General features: G+C 40.2%; 1 protein-coding gene across 2 annotated transcripts in view; it reads right to left on the minus strand.

Annotated features, from left to right (window-relative positions):
• RMDN2 (regulator of microtubule dynamics 2) overlaps positions 1 to 14,715 on the minus strand; it is a 46,846-nt gene extending 32,131 nt beyond the window's left edge. Inside the window, exons 1-5 of one of the 2 annotated variants that reach the window (XM_059469491.1) lie at positions 14,667 to 14,715; positions 13,379 to 13,842; positions 6,834 to 7,029; positions 5,778 to 5,880; positions 1,851 to 1,911 (exon numbers count right to left, since the gene is read on the minus strand). In XM_059469491.1, coding sequence (XP_059325474.1) covers positions 1,851 to 1,911; positions 5,778 to 5,880; positions 6,834 to 7,029; positions 13,379 to 13,830 — 812 coding nt within the window. In that variant the 5' untranslated portion in view covers positions 13,831 to 13,842; positions 14,667 to 14,715. Of the gene's footprint in view, positions 1 to 1,850; positions 1,912 to 5,777; positions 5,881 to 6,833; positions 7,030 to 13,378; positions 13,843 to 14,349; positions 14,441 to 14,666 lie in introns of those variants that run through there. The other variant, XM_059469490.1, reaches the window with a different exon arrangement.
• Positions 14,716 to 17,907: the final 3,192 nt, after the last annotated feature.

Consider the following 17,907-nt stretch of genomic DNA (forward strand, 5'->3'; position numbering starts at 1 on the left):
TGTAAAACACTTTATAAAGCATAAAATAGAATAAAACAACTTTAAAAAATAAGTTACAAAACAAGTCTAATTGGTTAAGTAGCAGCACAGTGCAAAAATATCTATCGGGACCACAGATGGAACAACTATTGTTATGCTAAACAAAAATATACCAAAGTCTCTCTGGAGCATGGAAGCCCATTCTGCCCAGCTTTAGAGCCTCGGTTAGATTGGCACAACCATTACACTTACATCACACTTTAAAAATCATGCAGTAAGTCAGAAAGATGTCAGAAAATAAAGACAAGCCAATAATATATTCAGAAAAAAATACAGTGAACTATTTAAATCTGTAATGTCTATCTATACGTCTAGAAAGACATCAGTTAAACAATAACTGATAAAAACCTCATGTTCACTTGCAACTCAGATACATGAAGGATGAAAACTGCAAACCATACAAAAATCCATTGCCTGTTACAAGAAGCAGTAGCTTAAAAAAATGTAAGATTTTCCTCTTAAACCTCTCAATTTGGCTTTCTGAGCTAACCTCTGGAACACATCTCCTTACACTCATAATTCTTCCCCTGCTAGATGTTCCTGCCAGGACAGGATCTCACATGTGAAGTCCAGCAGACCACCTACATCTCCTTGCACAATATGTAAGGGTTTATCAGAATAGTTTCTGCCAGTGAAGCTGCATTTATACTAGGATATGTCAGTCTTGTGGGCTGAGGAGGAAGGGAGGGGCAGGATTCATTCTTGAATGTGATTTTGTGGTTGTTTATACAAAGAGTTCTAGCTGAGAGGGGTACACCAGCATTACCCTGAGGAAGTGGCCATGGCTGTTGTGAAGCAAAGAGCAGAAATGGCTTTAAATTGCTTACAGAAAGAGAGAAAGCAAGACAGAGAATTACCTAATTAAATTACAATGTCTGTGACTAATCAAGTATCTAAACCTGAGATAGCTGACATGTGCTCCCTTTGTTGGCAATGGAGATGTTGTCAACTGAGCCCCAGGAGAAATTCATCTCACCCTCATGCAAGACTAAATGAGCAAAACTGACTCCAGTGAAGTGCACTCCAGAAGTGGCTGATTCCTTTAGATTGTGAAAGGAGCCTGGGGTAAAAGTATTTGTTTTGGATATGAAGAAGTTTGGTGAAATTCCATCCCACAAGTGCAAAGACAAAAATAATGAAGAATGTAGAAACCAAAATTGAGACGAAAAGCTAATAATATTAGAAAAGAAATCAGGAGCTTAGTAAAATTTACTAATAAAATACTAAGGTGAGGAACTATCAGCTAGAACTCAGCAGAATTATCTTTTACCTGATAATGTTGATTTGATAAAAAAATATTTATATTTGCAGAGTTTGTTAGTTCTGGCAAGGTCTACAAAACTAAATTAAGAGTCACACTTGGAGAAAAACTGTACGATAAAACAAAAATTGAGAAGTTAATTCAAATTTCCATAGTCCTCTACACCTATTTTTAATTATCACAATTTAGACTATTATAAGAAAAGGAAATGACAATTCAGGGTCAAATGACATTATTTTGTGAATTGTTGAAAGGGAAGGCAAATGGAAAACTATGGCTTCTCTGAGCAACAAAACAGTGGCTTAAGCAAATACTGTTATTTCCATTTCTTGGTACTTATTGAAGTATGGTTATTGAGTTGTTTCACATGCTATAGTAAATGCTTCACAGAATATTTCAATGTAATTTTTAGTAGCAACTGGTAATAACTGAATTTCATAAAACTATGAAAAAAGATTAATGACTATTTTATGAAACTGATGTCAAGCTGAGGTTTTTTCCTTGAACTTAATAAATGTACACAAGTTTGTAAAAACTTTGTCAAACTTACCACTGGTGACTCTCAGCACTCCCAGCATCCAGCTGAATAGCTTTTTCAGCTTTAATCTTTCCTGTAAATGGAGTACAATATATGAAAGGATTTGTTTTACTCTTCCACATTTTAGGTGACTCCCAGGAACAAAGCAATCTGATTTACTCTAGCAGCAAAGAAATTGCTTCCCGTTCTTAGAAACATTTAGATGAACAATGTAACATCCTGGCTTTACTTCATTTACATAGTCATACACTTACATATAAGTATATATAAACTACACATGCAATTTTAGTATTTTCCTTTAAAATCCAGTTCAGATGCAGTTAAATCAGGGAAGGATTGGACTGGACTGCCAAAGGAGGCCATCATGTCTGAAAGACTGAAGAGCCTTAAAAGCAGGTCAGACAAGTACCTGTCAGAAGAACCAGCAAAGCCATTTCAATGCCTTGGTACAGGAATAAACCAGCTGAAGTTCCTTTCTAGCACAAAGCCTTCCCTTAAGTTCCACTTTTAACTGAATAAAGATGACAGTAGGTGATTTGATCAAACCCACATCCCCAGTAAGAAGTTCAGATGAGATGCTTGCTGTTTGCAGAGTCTCAGCTGCAACCAATTAAGCTGCACTGACATTTCTGTATTGTAAGTTAACTTCATAAAAACAAAGAATAGCATACACAGTCCTCCTACCCAGTGGAATGAAAAATAACCATGAAACTACTGCCAGCTCTCCTGCAGTCTCAAGCCCTCTGCAGCACTTCCAAAAACTGAGATGAAAAAGGATGCCACCACCCCCACTTCATGAGAATGAGCCAAACTAGGCTGGTTACTCAACACCTAAGACTCACTTTCATCCCATCATTCTATATCTCTCCCTGTCTTTTGCTATCATTCATCAGCTGAGGTTACATGCAGTTACAGAATCACAGAATCTGCTGAGTTTGGAAAGGACCTACACAGATCATTGAATCCAATTCCTGGCTTGCACAGGACCACCCCAAAAGTCACACCAGGTGCCTGACAGCATTGTCCAAATGCTTCTTGAACTCTGTCAGGCTGTGCTTGACTACTTCCCTGGGGAGCTGCTCCAGTGCCCAACCATACTCCGGTGAATACCCTTTTCTTCATATCCATCCTAAACCTCCCTGACACAACTTCAGTCCATTCCCTTGGGTGCTGTCACTGGCACCACAGACATCAGTGTCTGCCCCTTCTCTTCTCCTCATGAGGAAGTTGTAACTGCAACAAGGTTTCCCCTCAGTCTCCTCTTCTCCAAACTGAACAGACCAAGTGACCTCAGCTGCTCCTCATGTGGCTTCCCAACAAGGTCCTTCACTGCCCTCGTGGCCCTCCTTTGGATGCTCCCCAATAGTTCAGTATCATTTTTACATTGTGTCACCCAAAACTGCCCCCAGCACTCAAGGCGAGGCTGCCCCAGCTCAGAGCAGAGCAGGACAATCCCCTCCCTTGCCCTGCTGGTGATGCTGTCCCTGATGCCCCCCAGGACAGGGCTGGCCCTCCTGGCTGCCAGGGCACTGCTGGCTCAGGTTCAACTTGCCAGTGACCAGGATCCATGGTGCTGCTCTCCAGCATCTCATTCCCCAGCCTGTCTGTACATCCAGGGCTGTCCCATCCCAGGTACAGACACCAACACTTTCCCTTGTTGAACTTCACACCATTGGTGATTGCCCAGCTCTTTGGTTTGTTGAGGTTCTCTCTGCCCTCAAGGTACTCAACAGCTCCTCCCAGTTCTGTATCCTCTGTGAACTCCTCTGTATCCCTTCTAGTCCTGTGTCCAAGTCATTTATGAAGATGTTGAAGAGCACAGAGCTGAGAATGGAGCCCTGTGGAACCCCCCTAGTGACAGGTCCCCAATCTGATGTCACCCCATTCACTGTAACCCTTTGTGCCTGGCCCGTGAGCCAGCTGCTCACCCATTCTATGATGTGTCTATCCAGCTGTGTGCTGGACATTTTGTCCAGAAAGATCCTGTGAGAGACAGTATCCCAAGCTTTACTGATATTCAAAAATATTATATCAACTGGTTTCCCTTGATCAACTAGGTCGGATACTTTGTCATAAAAGGAAATCAGGTTTGATAAGCACGACTTTCCTTTCATGAAGCTGTGCTGGCTGTGACCAATGGCTGCATTGTCCTCCAGATGTTTTTCTGTACCTCCCAGAATAATCTGCTCCATAACTTCACCAGGCACTGAAGTAAGACTGACAGACCTATAGTTGCCAGGGTCCTCCTTCTTGCCCTTTTTGAAAATCAGGACAATGTCAGCCAACTTACAGTCAGCTGGACCTCTCCAGATTCCCAAGACTGCTCAAAAATTATCAGGAGAGGTTTTGAGATGACACCAACTAGTTCTTTGAGGATTGTTGGACGAATCCCATCAGGCCCCACAGATTTTTAGGAATCCAGCTGAAGCAGCAGATCATACACAATTTCCAGGTTGACTAGGAATTGATCATTCTTGCAGCCATGGTACTCCAGCTCAGGGCACTGATAACCCCTTGCTCCATTACCCGTGTTGAAGACAGAGGCAAAGAACACATTAAACATCTCTGCCTTGTCCATGCACCCGTTTGTGAGGCAACCACCTTCATCCTGTAATGGGCTGATGTCATTTTTACACTGCCTATTGCCATTAATACATTTGAAAAAAACTCTTTATTGTCCCCCACAGTCCTGGCCAGCTTCAAGTCCAGTCACTGGTAAAAGCAAAAGATTCAGCAACAGAATTTACTGTTTTCATTTACTTTGTGTCATAATCCCCACTGTAGGATTTATGTACAAAGCCAAATTGCTACTAAAGCAAAGACAGTATCAAGTAAGTTGCTAAGACAGTGCAAGTCTTCAGGAGTATTTAGATGACAAAAGGATTGGAAAAAGGAAGGATGTTGAACAAACTGAGGGTGAATGTGGAATATGTTACAATAGCATGAAGGCATCACACTGCCTTTAAGGATGACAAAGTGCAGCTGAAACTGCTTTGTCAGTGACACTGTCACTGCCAACACAACAAAAAGTCAATGAGAGGTGTCACAAAAGACAAAACAACCCAAATTTGGGTTACACTTACAAAACCCGATTTGGTGTGGCAAAAAAAGAAGGGGAAATGGAGAGACAAAAGAAAGAGAGAAATATTCTGAGATAAAGGCAAAAAAGATTATTTTAAAAACAGTGCCTTGACTGGAGGAGAGTGACACAGTATAGAGAAAATGTAGGTTTTAATGTAACAAAAAGAAGGCCCAAAATAAAAAAGCAAACAAACTGCTCCTCTAGCCAATATCCATCCAGACAGTGAAACGCCGGGCAATGATTTTAAAAGCAACCAAAAAAAAGTGCTATGATGGAGAAAATTAAAATCTTGTAGAGATTAAATTGTCAAACAGGACACATGGGGTGAGATGTCTGGAAGCAACATCAATTGTCACACACCACTTCTCTTTCTGGTCAACAGTTCCTCCAGATTCACAGAGTTTCATCATCACAAAAGAGACTGCTGATATGAAGGAGTGCTCCCTGACGACTGGAAAGCAGAAAAACAAACCTTGACCCAGCCTCAGCATTTATTCATTCCTCTTGCTCTCCCAAAGATGCAATTAAGAAACAGTGCTAAAAACATCTGGGAGTTTTCACATTCTGTATCCATCTGTTTCTCAACAAAATACAGGATTTTACAGCCATCTGCAGAGACAACAGCCACTAATTATGACCCATTGTATTTCTCTGCCACTGATTTTGGATCTCTCATTGAGGAAAGAGTGAACCGAAGTTGCAAACTGTGGTGGTTTACTGTACAAAACATTACCATTACAGTACAAATGCTCCCATCTATTGGATTGCAAATTCCTTACATTGGAAAACTTAACCAAAGTTCAAAGCATGTTTCACTACATTCATATGGCATTCTTCATAAACATTTTTCCTCTTACCATCAGTTACATATTTCCTCTTCTCCTCAGCATCAGTAGTCATCTCAAACAGATCTCCATAAGCACGTGCAAGCCTCCAAAGAAAGTCCACACAGTTTTCATACTGAAAGTAGAGGACAGCTACATAATTAAACTGATCAGAATGTGATTTAAACAGTTTACTTTCACAATGCTTAAAATTAATAACATGCTGAAAGTAAATAATCAGATGGCATAATTTTTTGTTAATTTTCCATTCTTCTACATACTACTTTTAGTTTCATGTGAGAACCAATTGACCAATCTTCCATGGACAAAAGAGAATACAGCTTTTGGAAATACCCTAGACTGTCTAAAGAGGTTTTATTTTTAAATCAGTTTAAACTTCTTTCAGTATAAACATTTACAAGGTAATCCAGCAAAACACAACAAATCCCTGAACAAAGTGATGTGTATTTTCTTTAGGGAAGTCATAAGCACCACACTCACTCACAATATCCCATTTACCTTTCTTGGTATTCCAATATTCAGATGAAAATACAGTTAGAACTAATGCTTGCCAAACCAGAATAAAATGGTACACTGAACTGAGAAATGCACATCAAACCACCTTTAAATTTTATCTGGAGTTACATATGGGCCCAGTAATGCCAAAGGAAAAATTCACATGTATGGTATTAAAAAGGTATGAGCAGACGAGATGCTCACAGTTTCAGAACAGTAGGTCTGGTTTATTACTTAATCTTACAGGATTTTCTCACACAGACTATGCCAAAACCAGAAGTAAGTGTATTTTACATTGAAAAAAGCCCATGATCTTTCTTTCATGGAAGAACTCCTCTGTCAAACAAAGCTTCAAGGTTATTGAATCAGAAAGGGATATAAAATAGAAGAACTCCTATGTCCACACAACATGAATATTGACACCACTCTGCAATACTGCTTGACTGTATTTTAAAAATATGCTTGAAATTTCATAGTCCATTTCTATGTGGATTTTAAAGCTTGTATTTAGTTCTCAAAAGAAGAGTTAAGTATAAGTCAATAGCAACATAATGTTAAGTTTACCCACACTACCTTGTCATCGTTCTCAAGCAGCAGTCTGAAGCCCTCCTTTTTATCATCCTCTGAACCCTTGTGCAAATTGTCCACCTGCTGTAAAAAATTAGGTAAGTCTTCATCTTTTTCTGATTCCACCATGGCATCGGGTGATTTCGTCCATCTCTTTTCTTCCTCGGAGTCTTCTTCAGAATCAGTATGGGCAGTAAGGTAACTAAAATCACAGAAAAAAACAACCATTTTTTTCTTAAAAAAAAAAAGGGGCATTGTTAAATAAAGAGCAAGAGTTTCAGAGCACAATTTATCCTGGTTGTCCAACTTTAAAGGATTTTTTATTAAGGATATCAAGCTTATTGTTATTATTACAAAACCTTTATCTTCAAAGGGATAGCACAGTCATATTCCAAACATAAAAGGTAAGTAATTGTACTGCTGCCTAATACTCCATTAAAAAAATGCAGATACATATTAGAAACACATGTAGCCTTGTGTTTCATATGCAGAACACTTGTAATCATTAATGTGTTTTAAGACATGCTCTGTAACCCTGAATAGGCCTCTTCAACTCTTTACCTCAATTTCCCTATTTTTTGAACAAGGAATGAGCTTACTAACCAAAATATAAGTGCTATAACAATCATTTATACAATATTTTCTTAAACACTTTTAAGATCTAAATACAAGCCAATAAAAATAACACCATTGTTATAAATTCCTTATTTCTCCTGAGCATTCTGAAGTTCAGAGTATCTGAAACTGGAAAAAAGCTTATATTGATTTGTGATGCTTAGTGCACAAGGCAGTCAAGGGCAAAGAAATATTTGCAAAAGCATAAATATCACACAGAGATAAGCAGGTGGCCTTACTGTCCAAAGTGCTGAGAATATATTAGGGTACTCGAATTTCAAAGAGGAGCAGCTGATAGCATTGTTTTTAAAAAGCAGCCTTTTGTGTTTTAAAAAGCAGCCATCTAAAGATGGACAGAGAAGCCTCATCTTCTGCATTTCCACTTTTGAAAATATTGCTCTGGGGAGAAGTAATAATGTAAACCTATCAGCTGCCAGGTTCAGAGATTCTCTAAATGGTTACTACAAGTATGAAAAACATGGAATGTACTATACACATCAAGTAATTGAATAATCAAAATATACCATAACAGTCAGAATACAAAAAAAACTATTTATTTTTTCAGAAATATAACCAGGACAGAATGCTAGCAGTCAAAATGAAGGTTATTAATGATGGCTTTCAAAGATTCTGTTTTCAGTATGTTGCCTTCAGAACAGATGAGTGTATCAGAGCAGATACACTTCCAGCCTGTAAATGAACCAATGCTTATAAAGCTACAGAAGTGCTAGATGTGGCAAAATCAATGAAGCTGCAAAATTCACCCAGTGACACCAGAAAGAGGAGTCAAAAATACATTTGGATAAAACAATGTATACACAGACCACGTGTACATGTTCAAACTGAAAAATACCATTGAGCAGAACAGAGATGGGAAACTTCATGTTTTTACAGATTTTTTTACAAAATCTTGATAATGCTGAAGTTGATGACACATCATATGCTGTATCTTGCAGAGACTATACTCAGTCACTGAACATTTGTTTTCATTTTCTGAAGCATGTTTAAAAACACAGCATATGGTTCTTCCACAGTTATTTTGAAGTGGGCACAGATATATATCATGGCTGCATTTATAAGAGCCCCAACTTAACTGAATGTATAAGGGCGTTCCTGGGAGTGGGACAATCTTTTAGCTCCAATACAAAAGTCTGTGATGTGAAGTAGGCTTGGAAAGTATCTTTCCTCACATGGTTTAGATGCTCCATTCCCCCTTAATAAAAGATAAATGCACTGAGGATATGGGCAATTCCCAACCTAAACTAAGGGTACTAGACAATATAAAAGAGCAACAACTAAGCAGTAAAGACAATATCCTTAGTTACAGGAATTTGGGCACTGCATCAGATGCTACCTAATCAGGCAGGTCAGTGTTTGGAAGTCAGTGTTGGTGTTGTATTCTTTACCTTTGCTGCATAAACATCTGCTAAAATTTCTATGGTCATTACTGTTCCCATGTTACATAACAGATAAAAAAGATTATTACAAAATGCTATTCTCCCAGCAAAAATACAATGGCTGGATGACAAGTACAAGGTTGGGCTGATGCCCAAGCCCATTGGGCTGTCAGTCCAAACAGGCCCAGCAGAGATTTCCAGCAGCACTATGTCATGACAAAACATCATGTCAAAACATCATTTGTGCTTTGTCCAGCACAAATGTCATGACAAAACATCAAATTGAGGCCAAACATTAAATTCATATGACATCAGGTAAGTAATATATTTTTTGGGAGACTCATAGAAAAAGTGTGAAGTAGGTCACTATCTAACAGACCATGTGAACCCAGAAGGAGCTAATTACAAAACAGCAGAGACATCAGGGTCATGTCTTACCCATTCCCTCTCATCTCCACTGTACTAGCAAACTCTCCTAGCTCCTCTATTTACCTGCTTTATGAACCCTCAAAGTATTTAAATGTGGAACAGACCCTATTAAATGTTGATCAGAACATCATGATTTTCAATTTACTTGTTGGGCACTATCTGCCTTCAACAAAGCAGCTAACAGTCTTATATATATATGCATTCTACAGCACTGACATCAGTACTGACACAAACAGAAGTGGAGATTCTTCTTAACACAGTTTAAAAACTCCAGGACTTTAAGGACTGATAACACTACTCCAAAATAGAAATAAACAGAAAACAAGGAATAGTCATTATTGTTTGCTTTACAAATATTCCATATAACAGAAAGCTGCAATTTTACCTGGCATTTTCCTGCAAGAGGTTTTATCAGATGATAAACAGAAAAGTGATTTACAAGTGACAAACACGTTGATCAATATTTGAAAAAATGGAACAATGTTTAAAAAATGTCCAGAGTCAGTGCCAACTTGTTTTCACCTTTATTACCAACAGATTTTAAATAAAAGAGAAAAACAGTGATAAGAATGTGAGGAGCAACGATCAACCAACAGGACTCAGTTGTATCACAATGGACTGTTCAAAGTTCAAAGGACAAATGCAAAGTGTGCTGGAGACTCACCCCACTGTGGCTAAGCAGTTCAGTAAATCCCAGCACCCAGTACTGGATTAAAACAAGCTACATGGTATAAAACACCCCTGTGGTATAAACACAGTTGGGTGGTTCAAAAACTGTGTTGGGGTGTCAGTAAATTGGCAGACACTGGGCCTAACCAGGTATCATTTGTTCACAACACTTCAGCTTTTACACAGATCAAATATCATCTGTCATCTCCCTGCCAACTTAGAAGAAAAACACAGGCTGACACAAACACCCTCTCATCTGCTCTGGCTAATTCCACAGAAAGGTGATTTTATGTCACAGATGGATCTGGATCAAATTTGCAGTGTATGATTCAGCAAACCGCATATCCATCAGTAATGATTAGTGGCTTTCAAGGAAACGTTTGGCAAACTGGATTCTTAAGCCAGCTGAAGGTTGCATTTAAAATAAATGAACAGCAAAATAAATTAGAAAATGCTAAGTGAAATGATACTCAGAAGCAGGCAGGGCAAATTTCTTTTCCTGTTGACTAAACTATTTCAAGGAAAAATTATATACAGAGCATCTATCAGAGAAGAATTGACTGAAGTGAATCTTTCTGGTGCCTGATGCCAAATGCAATTTGAAGAGCTTGGATGCTGGGCCAGCTGAAGACAGGCTCCAAAATGACACTGATGTCCAGGGCTCATCACTGCCATATCAGGGAGGAAACAACTTGAAAATCACAAAGAGGAGAATTCGGTGACATGTTCCATTCCAGGTGATCATCTAGACACAATTTATTGTATTTGTAAATAAATGAGTGCTTGTTACACATTCTCAAATGTTAAACATTTAAGTTTTCACTAGGACATTACTGGAACTGAAACAAACTAAAAAAGAAAAATTGAATACAGAGAAGCACGGACTAGAAACCACAGACTACCATTTAATGTCTCATCCATTCAGTGCCCCTTCCATTCAGACTGTCATTATGTCAAAATATAGCTCATTTATTAAAACGCACAGGATATTTCTCCACTTACACAAATACATAATTTTTGAAAGGCAAAAGAGAAAACTTCTCTTCCCAAGGTGTTGAATACCAACAGTGACATTGAGAATATGCCCAGAACAGATCAAACCAGTGAAGGCCTTATCAGAGACTGTCAGCTTCCAATGTTTAATGTAAAAACTAGGAAGTACTAAAACCTTTTCTGGAAGAAGTTTACAAACCTGAAACCAATGTAGTCATCCAGCACAAATCCATAAAACTCTTCAGATTAGTTTATCTGTCAATTCCCATCATCGACCCATTCGTCAATTAAAAACAGAAGTGCTTAACTCAAGCAAAGTCCTATCTTCTAGATCATAAAATTACTGCTGAGGCAGTGAAACACAATGCACTTTAGATGGGAGTACTGAAAGGTGAAAAAAATGTTTTATCAGTAACAAAGAGCAAAACTTTTTTTCTGTAGTGCAAAAACAAGCACCTGAATGCACCATTGTGTGTGGAATTAGCCACAGAAGAGTATAAAACAATGCACTTGGTGTAATGCCTACAGCATATGAAGTAGTGATGTAGAGTAACTGGAAAAAACCCAAGTGTTGCTATTGACCCTCCTGGCCATGCACCAGTCATTAAAGTTACAGGAGACCTTGGAAAAAGCTATATATATTGCAACTGTACACATTAGGATTGACAATCTATTTGCAAGAGGAAGAAAAAAAAATACTATTTACTCAAATGAAATCAAATTATCTCAAATTGAGAGAAGATATGAAAACCAAACACATCAAGTACAAGGCGTTAATAAGAAAAAATCCCACCTTTTTTCATAAGGGACTGAAAAACAGCATTGGGAAAGAACATAGTCAAATGACTAATGCTAACTGTAACCTTGAATTATCTTCCTTGCCTCTGAGTGTACACAAATACTTGTCAGAGAAGGCCTCTCTTAAGGACACACTCAATGCTCTTGCACACTATAATCACTTGTATTGGATCACCGCATCAGCTTCTTCGTCACACACAAGAACCTGAACACACAAGTTCCCTTGGCTTGTTTTCAAACAGCAACACATCACTCCTGATCAGAAAACAGGATTTTCTCAAATAATAAATAATGACAACAAATAATAAATTATAAAAGCATGTGGAATAACCCTTGCATTGTGTCTGTGGACTTGGTAATTCGTAAACTGGTCCCTTTGCCTTATCTGCATCTCTGAATATTTTATTCATAACATGAAGGCCCATGCAAACCAACCAATGGATGAAATCATCTGGGAAACTAAGAGAACCAAGATGTTTCCACACCAGATGAAGGAGGACTCTGGTTGAATACTTATGCCAACCCCGAATACCAAAAATAAAGAACTCGCTCATAATAGAACTGACAAGTCTTAAAATATGGTATCAAAATATAAGACTTGTGAACCATGTGGGCTGGGATGTAACATAGAAAGAAATTCTGCTCACAGGAACTGACAATGAATGTGGAGAAACTGTTAAATATAGAATTCCATTAACATGCAGCATGTTAGCTGTCTCCAGAATATTACAGTTAGTTAAAATATTTTAAAGAGAAAAGGTGACATAAGATGGGCAATTTACAGACATAATGCTGCCTACACAGATGTGTAAGACATGCTGAGAAGTAGCTCAAAAAACTCAGTTGCTATAAACATAGTATTAGTAAATTGCACCTAAGTATCTAATCTGATTATACCAAAACAAAGTTGTAATTACAGGAGATTAATGTCAAGACAAAAATATAGTGCCTCTCCTGGAATCCTAGTAGAAATCATCCCCCAGTGTGTTTCTCAACTCATGAGAATAAAAGACCCCATTATCTATAACGTGACTACAAGATGTGATCAAACTAGGAACTTTCCACCTGACTGAGTCAGTACTCTAAATTCCTCATGGTCACTTTCTGAGCCACCAAAGAGTGTATACAACAGCTGATATACATAGACATTGCCACTTGTACAGAGGTTCTTTCAGATGTAGCTTCCATAGTACGCAATGCCTCTAGGCAGAACACAGTAATAACTCATCTGTGAGGCTGATAAAAAACAATTATCAGGAAAAGCACATGAGCGTTTGTACAGTTGGAATAAACTCTGTCAAAGACACTTTGCACTAGAAGAACTTTTAAAATTACACCATTATTCTGAACTTTGCCTCTTATTGCATAGCTATGTAGCAATACTGCATTAGTGTTACCAAACACACTCTTAAAAAAGAATCTGTATTATGCTTGGCATTAAGCCAACTTCAGCCATCGTGCAGACTCAGAGATGGTCACCAAGTCTTCTCTGATCTAAAAGCTGTTAATCTGAATGTTTGTAATTATTTTTCCAGAAGTATAAAATCTATATCAAACTTTTAAAAGGCTCCTGTTTACAGTTTCATATAGGTAATGATGCAACTTGCACTGCATTTGTACAGTAGAATATGCAGATTATTATTAACTCACCCTCCTTCACTTTCTGCCTCCTCAGAGCTGGTAGTCTCTCTAGGAGCTGTCTCTGCTTTTCTCCGCCTTGTTGCTCTGTGTGATGGGCTAACTCTCTGAACATCACCACTTCCCTGAAGCTCATTTCGAACAAGCTCTTCAAGTTTCGGAATAGCTTCTTTCAGAAATTCCACCTCTCTCTTCAGTTCGTCCACGGTTAGTAGCAGGCCATTCAATTTTTCTAGGATCTGCAGTTGCCTTCCATGTAAAACCATTACTGCTCCTTGATCATTAGGAGCCTCATTCTGTGGCAAGACCACAGAATTAATTCTGTTACCTATATTCTGGAACCCTCGAATACGCACAGCTGCACCCGGCTTTCGGATCTTGCGGTAACAAACCAGCACCAGGCTTAATCCAGCAGTCCCTGCCATTATGCCCAGCATTAGTCCTCTATTTTCGAAGGGAGACATTTCTGCACGCTCCTAGAATTGTGAGACAACAATAAAAGAGTTTAAGATGTTTTCCAGTGCTCTACGCAAGTGACTTGCTCTGCTCTGAAACCACGAAAGGATAAGGCAGGAAGAACCGCAGACGCTAAGTTAGACTTTTTACAGGTTCTGCAATACGAGGCAGCAAAAAACAAGCTCAAAGTGGGTTTGGGGGTGTGAGGGGCGCTGGCACGTGGGCAGGACCGAAGCCTTCACTCTTAACCGTCCCGGCATCCTGAGATTTTTTTGTTTTAATGCGAGAAACTCATATAATCGGATTTTCCGCCACCGCAGAGAGGCGGAAACCCAGCTGTCAGGCCGGAGCGCCGCCCGGAGGGGCGTCACGCCGGTCCCCCAGCCCCACCGCGCCGAGGGCTGCCCGAGCCCCGCGCTCGCCTCCTGCCCACCCGCAGCCGCCCCGGCCCCGGTCCCCGCCGCCCCGGCAGCGCCGGCCTCGAGCCCAGCGCCGGCCTCGAGCCCAGCGCCTCCCCCGCTACGTACGTACGGCCGGGCCGGGCCGGGCCAAGCCGGGAGCAGCAGCGCGTCCGGCCCAGAGCCCGCAGCTCTCCCGCCGCGGCACAGGGGGCGGCGGCGGGGCCGCCCCGGGGCGGTGATACCCGGATCGAGGGGGCCGGGCCTGGGCCGCAGCGCCGGCCGGGCCGCCCGGGTGACGCGCGCTGCCCGGTGGAAGAGGGATCCCCGCGGCGCTGGGAGTCCCGGCGGGCCCTGCTGCTGCTGCTGCTGCTGCTGTGCTGCGGGGCGCCGGCTGCACCTGCCACGGACATGGCTGGAAATAGGCTGTTCTAGAGCAAGGGTACCTGTTCGTGTGTCTGTCCTCAGTCTGGTGGCCGCTCGATTTCACCGGTTTAATCTTTTGCTACTTCTCGGCCACAGAGAAATTGTGTTTCCACTGCACTGGTGGAGACCTGAAGCTGCAAAATCACGGAGAAACCCCGCCCAGTTGCCAGGAGGACGGGCAGACCCGGCACAAAAGCCTCGTTGCAATCTAAGGGCCCAAAGCTGATTTTACCAAAGTCCATTATGGATTACCCAAAGTCTGGAGGAACTTACAATAGTGATGGAATGGTTTGGGGTGGGAGGGAACTTTAATGGCCATCTAGTTCCAGGGCCCCTGCCGTGGGCAGGGACACCTTCCACTAGAACAGGTTGCTCAAGCCCCATCCAGCTTGGCCATAAACACTTGCAGAGTCGGGGCATCCACAGCTTCCCTGGGCAATCTGTCCCAGTGCCTCACCACCCTCACAGTAAACATTTTTGTACTAGTGTCCAATCTAAACATATTCTCTTTCAATCTGAACTCGCTTTTCCTTGTCCTGTGACTCCATGCTCTTGTAAATAGCATTGCCCCATCTTTCCTCTAAGTTCCCTTCAGGTCCCAGGCCACAATTAGGTCACAACAAAGCCTTCTCTTTTCCAGGTTGAACAATCCCAGTTCTCTCAGCATTTTTTCATAGGAGGGGTGCTCCATCCCTCTGATTAACCTGATTTTCCTCATCTGGACTCATTCCAATAGATCAATGTCCTGTATTGGGGACCCCAGAGCTGGATGCAGCAGTGGAGGTGGAAACTTGACAGAGCAGAGGGGCAGAAGTTGGATTTACCAGAGTGTGGGAGGTATTGCTGCTGTGCCCCATCTGAGATCACTTTTATTGGTGACTCTCACAAGGCTCTGCTTTGCCCTTTTATGACAAAATTATCTGGTTCCTGTTTCTGGCCTTGGATGGAAGAAGGACCACCACAGACAACTTGCTCTGACCATTTGTCTCGGAGTGGCAAGACCTTGAATGCTTGTGGAGAGCCTGTGCACAACGTCCTGCCAGAATTTACAAGCATAAGACTTGTGCTGTTCTGTATAAGGGCGGCTTAAGGAAACATAATGGATACCACTGTGTCTCTGCACTAGGAGAACCACTTCAGTAGCTGAAATTGTCCTCAACCATAGCAATCAGAAACAAAGGAACACAATTCTTAAAAAACATACTAATTGCCTTTAAAAAGTGATCAGACTGCTGTTCAAAACAAAAAAAAAATACCTAAAACAGGTACCAAGAACTCAATTTTTTTCAATCTTAGTACAAATTAGCAATTGTAAATCAGCCTAATGTCTATTTATTGTCAAAGAATTTAGTTTAAGTCAACTACAACTCTAAAATAATTTTTCATTAAGATCTTGAGGATGAAATTACCCTTATGAGACCAAACTGTAATCTGAGACAAAGGTAGAAATTTGTTAGAATGAATAAATTAATACTGTTTCAGTATTTTGCAGGTTTCCCAGTTACAATATAATAATAACAAAATGTATAATCTGTTCATGTGCTTGTAATTTGAAATTTTTAAACAAAAGATGGAAATCTCTTCAATTTTATGGAAACCTCACTAAACTCAATTATTTTAACAAATTTCACTATAAGTAATAGTTTTAAGATACACAATCCCTCAGTGTTTTAAAATGGAACAAGAAAACATAAATCTCTATATGCTGATAGAGTTTCAAGTGTGCAGGAATGGTAATATAAATGTGTTGGAAAATCTTTAATTTTTTTTTCCCTTTTTTTCAGTATATTCTGCCAAAATCTTTCCATAAGCCAATTAAAACAGGAAAAGATTTTTGAAAGAGAATTAATTGGAGAGCAAACATAGCACAGAGCTGAAACAAAATACTATGGATGAAAAAGCTAAGCAAGTATTTTTGAAGATTTTCCAAAGCAACTGTCTTAGGCTGCAGGCCTTAGACAAGGAAACTGTTTTCAAATATAATGGCCCAGAAGAACTACCATCTACAGCTGCCTGGATATGTAGCAACTATGAAAATCAGGTGACCTGTCTGGTCCCAAGAAGTTATTGCATATATGTAGAAACTTGCTGGAACTCAGCAGCTTTCCAAGCTGGAGAACTAAACATCAATTTACCTAGGTTTGACGTAATTCAATTGGCCTAAATTTGACATATGTTCTAAAAAAACTGAAATAAATGTTTTTAGAAAAGTACTATTCTTTTGCATATGAATTTTTTTAGTTAAAAAAACTTTGTTCCTGAAGTCCTAAGAAACAAGTCCAGATAACCATCTGTTATAAAATGTTTAGTCCCAAATATTTTTAGTGTATTTTCAGCCTTATTTCCTAACAGCACAAAGTTTATGCCCCCAGGTTGTCCATGTGTTGTCCTTCTGACAAGCCATAACATTACACTTTCTCCACCCACTAGCTCCTGAACATGGAGCTTAATTTCAGCCAAATGTGACAGAATATGTCAGGATCATAGAATTGTAGAAGCATGGAGTGGTTTGGGTTGGAAGGCATGTTCATGATCATCAAATTCCAACTACCCTGTGATGGGCAGGGACACCTTTCACTAGAACAGGTTGCTCAGGCTGCATCCAACATGGCCTTGAACACTTCCAGGGATGGGGCATCCACAGCTTCTCTGGGCACCTGTTCCTGTTCTCACCTCTTTACTCACACCTCCTGTTCTCACCTCTTCTTTACTCACACCTCTGAGTAAAGAAATGCTTCCTAACATCTTATCTAAATCTCTCTTCTTTTAATCTAAACCTACTTGTCCTATCATTATTTGCCCAAGTAAAAATCCACTTTCCCTCTTTTTTTGTAGACTCTTTGAAGTATTGAAAGGCCACTCCAGGTAGTTTCGAGAAGGCCAGCACTTTGGAGTGGCAAGACCTTGTGAACATCCTGCCTCCCTCCACCCCCAGCCCCAGGCAGATGCACAGGAATGAACTTAGCACACCAGTGCTGCAACACTGACACACCTGCACAGGGCACCAGCCTTCTTACAGCACTATTTTTGTAAAACCAGGATAGGCAGTTTACTGGGCTTTTGGGAAATTTTGAACTTGGACAACATTTTTGTGTCATAGTAGAAAAGTTAGGACATTATTGAGTGGTTGTGTTCAATGGATGAGAGAGCCATTACATAGTAAGTAATTGATCCATTTTTTTCCAGACAAGGTAAACATAATCTACTGGAGGTTTCACTTCTGATTGGAAGGCATTTGTATGTTACAATTTTCACCACTTT

Source organism: Ammospiza nelsoni, chromosome 3, assembly GCF_027579445.1.
Source record: "Ammospiza nelsoni isolate bAmmNel1 chromosome 3, bAmmNel1.pri, whole genome shotgun sequence".
Lineage (NCBI taxonomy): Eukaryota > Metazoa > Chordata > Aves > Passeriformes > Passerellidae > Ammospiza > Ammospiza nelsoni.